This window comes from Phascolarctos cinereus, unplaced genomic scaffold (assembly GCF_003287225.1).
Source record: "Phascolarctos cinereus isolate Bilbo 61053 unplaced genomic scaffold, phaCin_HiC Scaffold_4;HRSCAF=312, whole genome shotgun sequence".
Taxonomy (NCBI): domain Eukaryota; kingdom Metazoa; phylum Chordata; class Mammalia; order Diprotodontia; family Phascolarctidae; genus Phascolarctos; species Phascolarctos cinereus.
The window spans coordinates 90,767,775-90,781,502 of record NW_027555847.1 but is presented as its reverse complement, the minus strand read 5'-3'; the positions used below and the strand labels follow the sequence as shown (position 1 = coordinate 90,781,502).

The window sequence follows — 13,728 nt, the reverse complement described above, 5'->3', positions numbered from 1 at the left end:
TTAGCATCAGGAGCGTGGGAAGCAGCCCAAAGAGGAGGGGTCATTGGTGGGGCTGGAGAGGGGAACTGGACAGTTCCAGCATATACCTCCTTGGGTCTACTTTTGATACATGTCTTTCCTCTAGGATGGAGTGGTGCTTCAAGCAGGGAAAGCACTGGGAATTGTTTCCCAGGGGACCAAGAGGAGCCTTGTCATCCACAAGTGTGAGTCTGGAGACCAAGGTACCTATGTATGTGACGCTGGTGATGCCAAGACTTCAGCCACGCTGCAGGTGCAAGGTAAGGCTCAACCTGTGTAGCTGTGAGCAAACCACTTCTTTCTGAGCATCACTTTCTTCATCTGCAGAATATGGGTGGCAGAACTTACACAATCATCCTCCAAGATCTATTGTGAGGAAGGTGCTCTAGAAATAGAAGTTGTTTTATTATTAATAACAATTATTATTATTTTAGCAATAATAATAAATGGTAGAGTCATACAGATTGATTTATGGAAACAGAAATGGTTTATGATAGCAATTTGCAATCAGATTGTTGCCACCAGAAATTAAACAAAGGATATCTTTAAGGAGCCCAGAATTATTAATTAATGCAGATTATGCAAAGAAATGGTAGAAGTGATTTATGCAAACAGATCACTGCATATTGCAAAAATTTAGCATTTACTGAATACCTAGAAAGTTACAACTAGGTGGCTGGCATCATACATCAGAAGATTGTTATCCTTTATAAACTGACAGAAAAGAAATCCTCACACTACAAATATAAACCATGAGAATTCAACAAATAAACTTTGCTGAAACTAGAGCATCATTGCAAAAAGAATCAAAGAGGAAGAATGGGTATTGAATAGAAAAGGGAGAGAGGAGAAGGGAGTAGGAGGGAGTAAAGAGGCTGGTTGAAAGGAGGTAGGAAGGGAAGAGAATGGAAGGAGAAGGCAGGTGGAGGAGGGAGAACTGAGGACCCTGTCTTGGGGTGAAGAATTCTGCCCTCCATGGGGACAGTCTTGGTGTGTAAGGAAAGGGAAGAGCCTTTTCTGCAGTAAAAGAGCAGCAAAGAGAAAAGGCTTGTTAATATATGAGGAAACGGGAGTCAAAAAAGTGAGTGCCCTGAGGATTGAGAGAGAGCCTTGTCTGCCAGGGGTAGAGCAGAAGGGAGTCCAATCATGCAGAAGTTAGCCGCATTTAAGAGGGGCTTAGGTTCATTGTCACAGATGTGTTGCTGAATTCTACACGTCTGGGCACGATACTTTCCCTCCGTTTCTGGATGTAGCATCAGCAGCAGCCTTTCTGGCTGGAGCCACACTAACCTTGTCGATGAGGGAGGAAGGAGGGAAAGGAAGACCAAAGGAGTCATGTGGTCATGGAAGAGCATGCGGGTTCTGGGTCCAGAGAGAGAGAGAGAGAGGGAGGAGCTGGCTTTCAGTCCTTCAACAAAACAGACTAGATAACTTCTAAGGTCCCTTTTAGCTCTGATTTTCTATGTTCTAAGGTCCCTTCTGGCCATGACCTTCTGTGTTCTAAGGTCCCTTCCAGCTCAACATTCTATGTTACAAAATCCTTTCTACCTCTGATGGTCTGTGTCCTAAAGTCCCCGCCATTTCTGATATTGGGTTCCAAGGTCCCCCTCTCATTTCTCACATCCTGTTTTGTAAGGTCCCTTGCCATTTCTGATACCACATTCAAAGATCCTTGCAATTTCTGACATTCTTGGTTCTAAAGTCCTTTTCCTTTCTGAAATTCAGCATCTGTGCATCCCCCTCCTCTTATTCTAGGCAGGAACATACAGATCGTGAAGCACCTGGAGGATGTGGAGGTGATGGAGAAGGAGAGTGCAACCTTCACCTGCCAGATCTCCCATGATGAGGTGCAGACCCAATGGTACAAGAATGATGGCAAGCTCCGGCCTGGGGACAACATCAGGATGCGCCAGGAAGGTAGGGAAAAGTTGGAGGTGTGAAGTAGGTGGGCAGGTGCGGGGGAGAAGGTGTGGGAAGCTAGAGAAGCTAAAAAGGGGCCCCGTGGCCAATCTTAGCATTTCTCAGCTTGTTCCTGAGGGGAGGAGGGTGGATTTCTCATAACATCCAGCTCCATAGCCATCCTCTTCTGCACAAGGATTCCTAGAACCAGGGTAGGGATATTATCAGCTCAGAACTCCACAAAATTCCCACTGCACCAAGCCAGTGGGCAGACTCTGGGGAAGGATGAGGGACTGATTCAGGGAACAGGGCCAAGGAAGAGGAATCCTCTACTCTTTTGAAGAATTTGAGCTGACCCTCTTCTGTAGTATTTCCAGGCACTCACCCATGGGAGACAGGGGCCATTATAGAAGGATGTTCCAGGGTGAGAAGGCAGCTGGGTCATAGTGGTGAAATCTGTAGAAGTAGAAGAAGAGGGGGGAACGAAACGCTAACATTTATCAAGAGCTTACCATGTTCTGGGTATGGAGGGAGATAAAAAAACAAAAAACCTACCCTCAAAGAGCTCACATTCTGATTGGGGAGATAAGACACACACATACACACACACAAACACACACACACACACACATGCATACACACATATGTCACCATAATCAAAAGTAGAACATGACAGTGCTGTGAGAGCTCTTAGCAGGACAGATCGTTTCTAGTGGGGGGTGGTATCAGGTGGCAATGCAATGCCAGCTTCATGGAGAAAGTGGCACCTGAGGTGAGTCTTATAGGATTTCAACAGGTAGAGATGCAAGTGGAGGAAAGTGTGGGCATTCAAGACATGGGAAATGCCATGAATAAAAAGGTGCATGGGTGAAATGGAGTGGGATGTTTTGGGGTGGCTATAGTCTAGTTTATCTGAAGTGTGGAATATTTGAGAGTGAATAGTGGGAAATAAGACTCAAAAAAGCAGAGGGAGAGAGGTGCCAGGTTATGGGGGGACCTGGAAGACCAGGTTGTAGCATTTGGACTTTCTTCAGTAGGCCTTGGGAAGCTATTGACAGTTTTTGAGTAGAGGAAGAAAAGAAGGGAGGTTCCCATCTTTACTTTTACACAAGAAAGATCTCATTTCTGACTTGTGTCAGTGAGGTTTTGCCAGTTTTCCTTGCTTCCCAGGGGGTCTAGACCGGTGATTGGGTGGGTGGTGAGAATGGGAGGAAGGAGAAGCAAAGGGTCTATTACTGCCACTCCAGATCTACTCTTGGGGAATTTTGAATATTATAATTGGTTGTGGAAGTGAAGGAGAGAGAAAGGGGAACTGAGATAGAGTCTGACTCACCCCATGGCTGACTTAGTAAAGTTATTGAACCCTTTCTTCATAGAGACAGGGGTCTGCTCTTATGACCTTGACTGGACTGTATAGAACATTAACCTGTAAATTTCCTAGAACACAGGGGCTCACTACTCTGTAAATTTGGCTATTATCTAATAAAGGACTTCATGGCAAAACAAAGAATAAAGGTGCCACTAAATCTGCTTATGAACTGAATTTCCAACTTGACTCTGAACTCTTCTGGGCTAGTGTCCAGACCCTAAAGCATGTGCTAGGTGTAACAAACAGGCTAACATTCACACAGTCTTTTGTTCAGTACTTTATATGCTGGGGTGTCACGTCTATGAGCTGAGGCAGCAGGCAATTACCAAGGGCTAGCCTGGGCTCAAACATAGTCTTCCTCTCCAGGAAAGACCTACTCCTTGCACTACTGGAAAGTCATGGTAGAAGATGCAGCAGAGATCAAATTTGTGGCGGAGAATGCAGAATCTCGAGCCCAGCTCATAGTGAAAGGTGAGGAGTGGGATGAAGGAAGAGCAGACTGGTGCTACAGACCACAAGGGGAGGGTGTGCCTCTCGAAAATGAGCGTGTGCCCAAACTCAACCTGTGTGATTCTACATATGGAAAAGTGAAGGAAACCCACCACCATCCTAAAGTAGTGAATATATGTCAGGAAAGCAGCCTGGCAGAATGGAGGTGCTCAAGAAGACTCAGGTTCAAATCCTGCTCTGACTCTAAGTGTTTCTGTAGCAAGTCACTTAAATTCCCCAAGCACTGGATGACTCAAAGACTACACATTTCTAAAAAAATTAAATGAATAATTTTCAGTGATCAAAAATTATTTTTTCTACCTTCTACCTCCTAGACTCATAAAAAAGAAGACAAAGTAATGATAAATATGCATAATCAAGCAAAACAATGATTATAAGTTATAGATGGGTCACAGTTTTTGCCAATGGAAGGAGTTTATATATATAAAATCGGAAGTTCTTGATGTGTGGACAAATATACCTCCCAAGCTAATTGCCAGCCACAAGGAGGCTAAAGGGAGGTCTATGGATAAGGAAGAAGACAGCGTGAGAACAGATAGAAAGAAAAGAAGATAGAAAGAGAAGGGGTTTTGCCGTAGTAGCAGGGACTGAAGAGGGAAAATAAGGAAATGTGATGTTCTGTGTCCACTGGAGGAATAAGGAAGGGGGATGGGTAGTCTGTGTCCATTGGAGCAATTAGGAATGGTTTGCATCCACTGGAGAAATGAGGACCTTACTGAATTTTGGGGACCCTTCCCCTCTCTCCCTTTCCCTTCCTCAGAGCTGCCAGTGGTGATTGTGCGGCCACTGCGGGACAAAATTGCTATGGAGAAGCACCGGGGAGTGCTAGAATGCCAGGTGTCACGGGCTAGCGCCGAGGTGCGATGGTTCAAGAAGGATGTGGAGCTCCATGCTGGGCCCAAATATGAGATGGTCAGTGACGGCATCTATCGGAAGCTCATCATCAGTGATGCTCGACCAGAGGATGAGGATACATATACCTGTGATGCTGGCGATGCTAAGACCAGCGCTCATTTCTATGTGGAAGGTACTAGGGGAATGTACTGGGCTCGGGTGGCAGGGGTGGGGGAATGAGATTTCCCTTGTCCTTTGGGTCTTTGGGAAAGGCTAGGTGACTGGGTCTTCTGAGTCTCTTTCCTCTCTGTTTCTCCTTCTCCAGTGCCTCTGCCAACCACCCCCCATCACCTAGGCTTCACTGTCAATGACTCATGTCCACAGTTTTGCCTCCTTTCTCCCTTCCCCACTACCTCCACCAAAACTCCCATTTCCTTAGTATAGTAATCTCACCTAGTTCATAGTAACCTGATAGAATTATTTACACTGAAGTGTGCATGGCTACAGTCAACAAAACTTTCACCTAAAGGAATGAATCTCTAAGGGTGGAATTTTAGGCACTGAGGTAGTTTGGGGAGGGGTTTCTGTGTTGGGAAAAGGGGAGTGCCTATGTGGGTGGCCATTTATCTCATTTATAGGCAAAGCCAACCTTACTTCTTAATGTTGATTATGGGGAGATGGAAAACTTGCTTGTCCAGAGAAAGTAAAGTTTGACTCCTGTCCTCTCTCTTCCCCTCCCTTTTCCCTGAAGAACAATCCATTACCATCGTACGGAACCTGAAAGACGTGGAAGTGATGGAACCAGCTCCAGCCTGGTTTGAGTGTGAGACCTCCATCCCATCTGTCCGTCCCCCCAAGTGGCTGCTAGGCAAGACAGTTCTGCATGCTGGGCGAGATATCACCATCGAACAAATGGAGACAGTCCACCGTCTGACCCTGCATCGCACCTGCTCCACCATGACGGGCCCTGTGCACTTTACCATTGGCAAATCCAAGTCCACAGCTCAGCTCATTGTTTCAGGTAACTCCTGCCTCCTGCCATGTCCCAAGACCAGCTGGCCTATGCTTGAAGATAATGCCACAGTATCTGCCTTTGCTGTCACTCCATTCAAGGACTTGCAGAGGGGGGTCTTCCTGGGGCTTATATCCCTTGAACCAGCACCCTGTCCGTTCTTCTTTCCCTCTGCTTCCCCCTCAGTAACAGGCCATGGATGTCAATGCAGTCTCACATTAGGTGTCTCTAGTATAGAAAATCTCCATTACCCCAGGTGTGTGGATAGATCAACACACAGATTCATTCAGGTCAACAATCACAGTCTCCTGGCTTCAGGTCTCTTCCTACCCCAATTCATCCTCCACTCAGCTGTCAAATTGATTGATCTTCCTAAAACACACATCACCCCGCTTATTCAGCAAACTCCAATGGCTCCCTATTACCTCCAATGTCAAATATAAAATCCTCTGCTTGACATTCAAAGCCCTTCATACCTGGCCCCTTCTTACTTATCTAGTCTCCTTATACCTTTTCCTTCTTCACATACTCCTACGTACTTTGTGATCCAGAGACACTGATGGCCTTGCTGTCAGACACAACACTCCATCTCCCAACTCCAGGCATTTTCACTGATTGTAGAGACTAGAGAGAAGATTTATTTCAACCTCTTAATTTTGTAGATGAGGAAAAAGAGGCTTGTTAAGTGGAGTGACCTACTTAAGGTTAGTCACACAACTTGTAAGCAAGCAGACTTGAACTCAGATCTTGGCACCAGAAGATGAGTAGGTCTTAGATGGGCAGAGATGAATGGATGGCTAATTAGGAATGGCATTGGCCTCTGAGCTCTTCTCCGTAACTCCCCTCAGTTAGAATTCTGTCCCTCTCCACTTGCTATAACTTGATTCTCTATTTTGAGGTCAGTAGTGGAGGGAATGGTTAGCTCTATGGTACTAATGAGGCCAAAGTTCCAGGCTTAATTGCCCATCTGGTTTAGTTAGCTTTGGACAACAGCAACAAAAAACCCACCAAACAAACAGATGAAAACTGTTTTCTAACCGTGGCCGTGCCTGACCACCTCACTGATAGTCAGGCAGGGGCATTATCTTTCTAAGGAATGAGGACAAAGTGGTTTCTTCAGTGTGAGTCCTCTCTCTGGTGATACAGAGTGCAGCCCTTCCCATCTTAGGGCAAAGTCTTTATGATCTTCCCTAGCCAAAACAATTCCCCTACCCCCCACTCCCGATGGCTTTAGAATCAGGGCATGTGGATACAAATACTGCCTCTGATGTTTGCTACATAAGTAAAATCACTCAAATTCCTTAGATCTCAGATTCCTCACACATTAAACACATGGGGACTGGACTAAATGATCTCTAAGGAACTCTCTATCTTTAGATCTGAGATCCTATTCCCTGTGAACCTGTTGGTGATGACCACCTGAATAATGCTTAGCCAGATTCATTCTCAGAATGCAAATACACAGCCCATTACCAGGCTTGCATGCAAAGATTCTGCCTTTTGGCAAGAGCTGCTGGAATGTATGTTCCTTTGGCATAGTTTTCAGGGTCACCTCTGGGTTCCAAAAAGAGTTTGGGAATGCCATTAGTGGAGACATAAAAAGGATAGTACATTACATTACAGATGAGGAAATGGAAGATCCAGAAGGTTCAATGATTTGTTACCATTGTCTGGGTGGATTCTCTCCCCTGTACCAGAAGGGGAGGTAGGCACCAGGGTCTAGCCTGTTGGTTGCTGAGCCATTTTCATTTCTATGCTGGTCTGTCTTTCAGATATCCCTGTGCTGCTGACCCGGAAGATGGAGGACAAGACTGGCCGGGAGAAACAATCTGTGGTCCTCTCTTGTGATTTCAAGCCCGCTCCTAAGGCAGTGCAGTGGTACAAGGATGACACCCTAATTGAGCCCTCTGACAAATACAAGATGAAGCTGGAAAATCACATGGCAGAGCTGAGGATCCTGAAGCTCACACCTAGCGATGCTGGTGTCTACCGGTGCCAGGCGGGCAACGCTGACAGCAGTGCCACAGTCACTGTGGAAGGTATGGCACTTGGTGGGGACAGGGGCACAGGGAGATGACAAAGCAGAATGGGTTGAGGAAACTCTCCATTGACCACGTGCCCTGTTCTACCTATGGAGCTTGGCAGAGAAATTGAACCATCTTGACCATTTCCTGCATCTGTCATCCTGAAACCAGGAGAAGGGTGGCCCTCTAATCTGTGCGGATGTCCTACTTAATTACACAGTGTCTGTATATGGGATGCAACAGCCTTTTGGGCACATCCCTGATTATAGACCAGGCCGGTAGACTCCCACCTGAATAAGCATTTTCAGGATCAGCAAAAGTCATTTGTCCAAGGTCATGGCTGCTCATTGCCTTAAGCTCAGTGTGGAGTAACCCTCTCTCCACTCCCACTGTGGACTGCTGATTCCTTGCGTGAAACAAGTTGTTGTGACCTGAAGCACCCAAGAATTTTTGGTCCAAGTTGTTTTTCTGATGAAGTTCTGTGTGTTCTTGCTCCTCAGCCTACTATATTCCTAATTCCTCCTTCTTTTTCTTTTTTGATTTTTCTTTTTTTTTTACATGCATGTTACTTCCACTGGCTCCTCCTTTCCCCACTCCACCCCCAACAGAACCTTCCACTATGACAATTAAGTTTAGTTTAACACTTTGTCCTTATCTGTAAACGTATCTCTCATTCCACACCTATAATCAGTCCACTGCCTCCCTGCCAGATGGCAAGAGGCATCTGTACTTAAGTTTTAGAATGATTATTGGTTCCTTTCTCTGGAGGCTGGACTATGGTAATCCTTGTATGTTCTGCCTATTTTTATTGACTTTTCTTCTGCCTGGTCCCAGTCCTACTTTCTACCTATTTAGAAATTGGGATAGTTTTCAAAATAATAATTTCATTAAGACTCCCTTGTGTCAGGCTGGGGATGGACAGATGGGTTTAGAGCCCACTGCTGCTTCTCTGCATCTCCAGAGTAAGGAGAGTCCTGGTTATAGGTCCCCTGAGAGCTTATTCCTTATAAATAGATGAGTGTGGGTGTGCCCCATCTGTTAAGAGGGCCAGAGGACAGGAATGGCTAATAACTTAACCTCTTCCTCCCTTGCTTTAAGCCACTGAGTCTTAAACATTTTGAAAAGAGGCTTCCAGTCCTTCCATTCTCACTTTTGCATTCCCTCCCTCCTCCAAGATATGGGTGTGGATGTCAGTTGCTTCTGAGACATTGATATGTTACTTTCACTGTGAGCTTAGGCATGCAGGTGGCCTATGCTGGTGCGCCCTCTCCCACCGCTGTTGCATATCACATGGTAACATCTTCAAGAATTACTCTGGCCCCCAAAATCCATCGCTCTGAAGTCAGCCTGGTGATGAGTGTCTGAACTTAGCCTGGCTGGTCCTCAGGTGAAAGACGTATGGTCACAGAACCGCAGAATCTTAGAGCTGGGACTGACCTTAGGGGGTCATCATTAAGACCCAGTTCTGCATTTTATAGGTGAGGCCATTAAGGTACAGAATAGTTAGGTGACTTGTCTAGGGTTACACAGTCAGTAAGAGTCTGAGGCAAGACTCACTCTGATTTCAAGCATGGTTCTCTATCCACTATGCCACTGCTTTGTCCATGTCACCAGACCCAAATTCGAAGCCTTTCCAGGCTCCATGTTCCATTAGGAGCATAGTGAGGCCTCAGGGAGGACTTTGCAAGAGAGGCTCCCGTGCTTTCTATAAATTGTGATCTCTGCCCACCCCTACTTATAACTTACTTGGTTCCTGAGTCTCTTCCATGTGTCTCCTCCGACCCTGAGCAGCTCGTGAAGTAGCAGTGATACGGCCCCTTCAGGACGTGGAGGTGATGGAGGAGGGCAGTGCCAGCTTCTCGTGCGAGCTGTCTCATGAGGACGAGGAGGTAGAATGGCTGCTGAATGCGACATTGCTCTATAATGACAGCTTTCACGAAATCAACCACAAGGGAAGCTGCCATACGCTGGTGCTTAAGCATGTGAGCCTGACGGACACAGGCACTGTGAGTCTCAAGTCAGCCAAGGTGTCCCAGTCAGCCCGGCTGATGGTGAAAGGTGAGAAGGGTTTGTGGGTAGAGTAGGGGGACTGCCTTCTGACCAAGTAACCCTGCACCTCTTTAGAACTCTGTTTCTGATGTGGCCCCTGGCTTGCTCTGAGGGAAGAGAGGGTCCTCATGAGGCAGGGATGGCAACAACCGCCCCTTGGCTGAGCTGTTAGGGAGGTACCCCCCAAGGATTTTTCCAAGCCCTCGTTCCAGAGACCTGGGTTCTGTTCCCAGCCCAAGTACCCTCTCAGTAGAGTGAGGGGCCTTCTGGTTGCAGGGGGGAGGGCAGCCTGGGTTTGAGAGCCTCTCCATCCCCTTCAGAAATTCCAAGTTCAGATTCAATCCTGCTCTCAGCCTGTGTGGATCTAGACTGGAGAGAAATCTCATCATTTCAGTCTAGAACCTGCTCCCAAAATGACCCAACCCCTTATTCAAGATGTGAGGTCCACAACTGTTGGATACCTACTGTGTGCCCAGTACTGGAGTAGGCTGTGCTATCAGCAAAACCAGGAAAAGACTTGGTGTATATATACCTCAGAGAGCTCACAGTATAAGTGGGGAGACAAGACACATCTAGAATAGTTAAAATGAAAGTCCATGACAGGTAGTACCCCTGATTGCATTAAATGCTGTTGCAATTAGCATTTTACATCCTTATTTTACTTAAAACCATCCAAGGAGCATTTTACTGGGAGGCAAAATAAGGGAGAGATAAGATGTGAGTGAGGTGAGTTTGGGAAGGCTTCCCAGAGGAGGTGAACTTAGGTCAGATCAAGGATCACCTCACTGAGCTATTGTGAGGAAAGCTCACTGTTCTGGATTTGGAGTCAGGAAGACCTGAGTTCAAATCCTGACTCAGACATTTCTTGGCAGGTAACCTCTCTTAGTCTCAGTTCACTTAATCTGTAAAGTGGGAATAAGAATAGCACCTACCTCCGAGGGTTATTATGACGATCACATTAGGTGATGTAATACATGTAAAGTGATTTGCAAACTTTAGCTGTCTTTATTGTAAATCTGAGACAGCTGTGCTGTAATGATAATTGACATTTGTGTAGCTCTTTGAGGTTTACAAAGTGTTCCACATATCTCATTTGGCATAATAACGCTGTGAAGTAGGAGCTGATTATGGCCCATTTTACAGATGAGGAAACTGAAGTTCAGGGTCATATAGCTATTAAGTGTCAAAGTCAGGATTCAAACGCAGAACTTCCTCACTCCAAGTCAAGAGTTCTTTCCACTATCCACTCTCAGAGGGCCTGAGTTTGAGTCCTGGCTCCACAACTTACTTACTAGCTCTGTGACTCTGGGCAGGTACTTTTCCCTTTCTGAACCTCAGTTTCCTCATCTGTTAAGAAAGTGTTTCATCAGCCTTAACACACAATAGAAATCGGGGCTGCTGTAATGGATTAGGGAGGCAGAGGTAGGAGGAATAGAGGCTGGTGGTGGGCATGGCAGGAATAGTTTGAACAAGAGTTTGGGGACGAAGTAAGGCATATGTGGAACAGAAAGGCTGGATTCAAGGGGGGATGGGTGTGGAAAGGCCTTGAATATCCCCCTCCTTTGCTCTCTGATGCCACTATTTCAGAGAACCAGGAAAATCCTTTTGTAGATAGAGAGGGAGTGGGAAGCAGGATCTGTGATTCAGACTAGAAGGCAAATGACTAACTAGTTTCTAAGAGGGCAGCAAGCACCTCACACGTACCCTTTCTCTGACCCTCCAGAGAAGCCTGTGGTGTTTCTCAAGCCCCTGGATGACATGGCAGGTGAAGAGAGGGGCCAGCTGGCTCTGGAATGTGAGGTCTCCCACCCCAAGGCTCAAGCCATCTGGAGAAAGGATGGTGTGGAGCTGGGCCCCAGCGACAAATATGATTTCCTGCACACTGACCGTACCCGAGGCCTTGTGATACATGACCTGTGCCGGGACGATGCTGGCCTCTACACCTGCGACATCGGCAGTGACCTGACCCGCTCCCAAGTCAGCGTGCATGGTGAGTGGCCTGCGTGGGAGGGTGGTCAGAGGACCTGGGCTCAAATCAAAAACTCAGAATCTGAGTCTCGGCCTCCTCATCTGTAAAACAGAAAGGATATCGCCTACTATCTCCTGCTCTTCCCACCTCGAAATGATATTATAAGGAGCAGACAAAATCTCTCAGAGAATCAAAAGATCTAGGCTCATGTCTCTGCATTAAAACATGTGTTAAGTAGAACTTAGAGGTGTCAGACTCAGGAGCGAATGGCCCCCAAACCAGTGCATCCCCAACCAGATGGAAATGTTTAACAAAACAAATAAAAATGTAATGCCCCGCAGTTAATGTTAATTTGTGGTTTTCTAAGTCGGTATGCCACTGCAGGGATATCCTTTTATTTGAGTTTGGCACCACTAAAGTAGGTCATTTCCTGCCTCTGGGTCTCAGTTTCCTTATTGTAAAATGAAAGGATTAAACCAGATTATCTCTAAGATTCCTCCCAACTTTAAATCCTATAATCCTATAAGGTGGTGCTAATAATATTTGCAGTCTCTACCTCACAGGGGTCATAGAATCACAGATTCTGTTACTAGAATCTAGAAGGGACTTCAGTAGCCATCTAGTTTAGTCCAACCCCCTTATTTTACAGATGAGGAAAGTTAGGTGATGCAGTGGATAGAGCACCTAGAGCCAGAGTTCAAATCCCCACTCAGACACTTACTAGCTGTGTGACCCTGGACAAGTCACTTGACCCTGGACAAGTCACTTTACCCTGTTTGCCTCAGCTTCCTCATCTGGAAAATGAGCTGGAGAAGGAAATGGCAAACCAGTATCTTTGCCAAGAACATCCCAGAAGGGGTCAGGAGGAGTCGAACACAACTGAAAACGACTCAACAACAATAACAAAAACTTGCCCAAGGTCACACAAGTATCGTGTAGCTGTGCTGGGATTTGAGTGCAGGCCCCTTGCCTTTAAATCCAGAGCTCTTTCACTCTGTGAACATTAAAGTCCTATAGACATGTGAACTCTTGCCATTATGAAGAAGAAACCCTGTCGGATCTGCTTTCACAAAGAGCAAGCATTCTTTACAATTAACAAGATGAAATTGATGTCTCTGGGCATTGCCGTGTTCTTTATGTTTGAAAGTTTTTAGTGTAGCAGAACAAACATTGGATTGGGAATTAGACCTGGATTTAAACCCTGGCTCTGCTCCTTGGATGATTTTAAGTAAATCACTCTTTGGACCTCAGTTTCCCACTCTGTGAAATGAAGATGGTGTCTCTTTCAGCTCTATGAGCTTATGATCCTGTGACTCACTCAAAGAGGCTGAACATTCCCAAGTGCTCAGCAAACCCTTTGCTCATTGGGAGTGAGAGCAAAGGAAATCTAGCCCAATTCTGCATGGGCACGGACCCTGCTTTCATCCGAATCTTTTTTATTTTTATTTATTTTTATTTATTTATTTTTAGGCAATTGGGGTTAAGTGACTCACCCCGGGTCACACAGCTAGTAAGTGTCAAGTGTTTGGTCTGAGGCGGGATTTGAACTCAGGTCCTCCTGACTTAAGGGCCGGTGCTCTATCCACTGTGCCACCTAGATGCCCCTTTCATCCAAATCTTATGTCTTCTCTCCTTGTCCCTCCAGACCTGCACATTGGCATCACCAAACGATTGAAGACCACAGAGGTGCAAGAGGGAGAGAGCTGCACTTTGGAGTGCATCCTGTCCCACCAGAGTACTGGCGATGTGGGCACGTGGACAGTCAATGGGAAAGACGTGGGCAGCTCTGGCCGCTTCCGGGCCTCATGCCAAGGCCGGAAGTACATCCTCACACTCCAAGATGCAGCAATGTCGGATGCTGGTGAGGTGGTGTTCACTGTCCGTGATCTCACTTCTAAAGCCTCCCTGATCATCAAAGGTAGGACCTGAGGCCCTATTGTAGAGTCTCTCCTTGTTCTGTTCTATTTCTTCCTTTCCTTTCTCCCCTCTCTTCCTTTACCATTCCTCCCTCCCTCTGTTCTGTTCTATTTCTTCCTTTCCTTTC

At 46.2% G+C, this 13,728-nt stretch overlaps 1 protein-coding gene across 1 annotated transcript in view; it reads left to right on the top strand.

Annotated features, from left to right (window-relative positions):
• The window catches only part of OBSCN (obscurin, cytoskeletal calmodulin and titin-interacting RhoGEF), a 303,665-nt gene that overhangs the window by 72,946 nt on the left and 216,991 nt on the right, over nucleotides 1–13,728 (top strand). Inside the window, 9 exon segments of the mRNA XM_078152436.1 lie at nucleotides 125–278; nucleotides 1,774–1,935; nucleotides 3,653–3,757; nucleotides 4,557–4,823; nucleotides 5,382–5,651; nucleotides 7,415–7,681; nucleotides 9,458–9,724; nucleotides 11,439–11,705; nucleotides 13,330–13,602. Coding sequence (XP_078008562.1) covers nucleotides 125–278; nucleotides 1,774–1,935; nucleotides 3,653–3,757; nucleotides 4,557–4,823; nucleotides 5,382–5,651; nucleotides 7,415–7,681; nucleotides 9,458–9,724; nucleotides 11,439–11,705; nucleotides 13,330–13,602 — 2,032 coding nt within the window.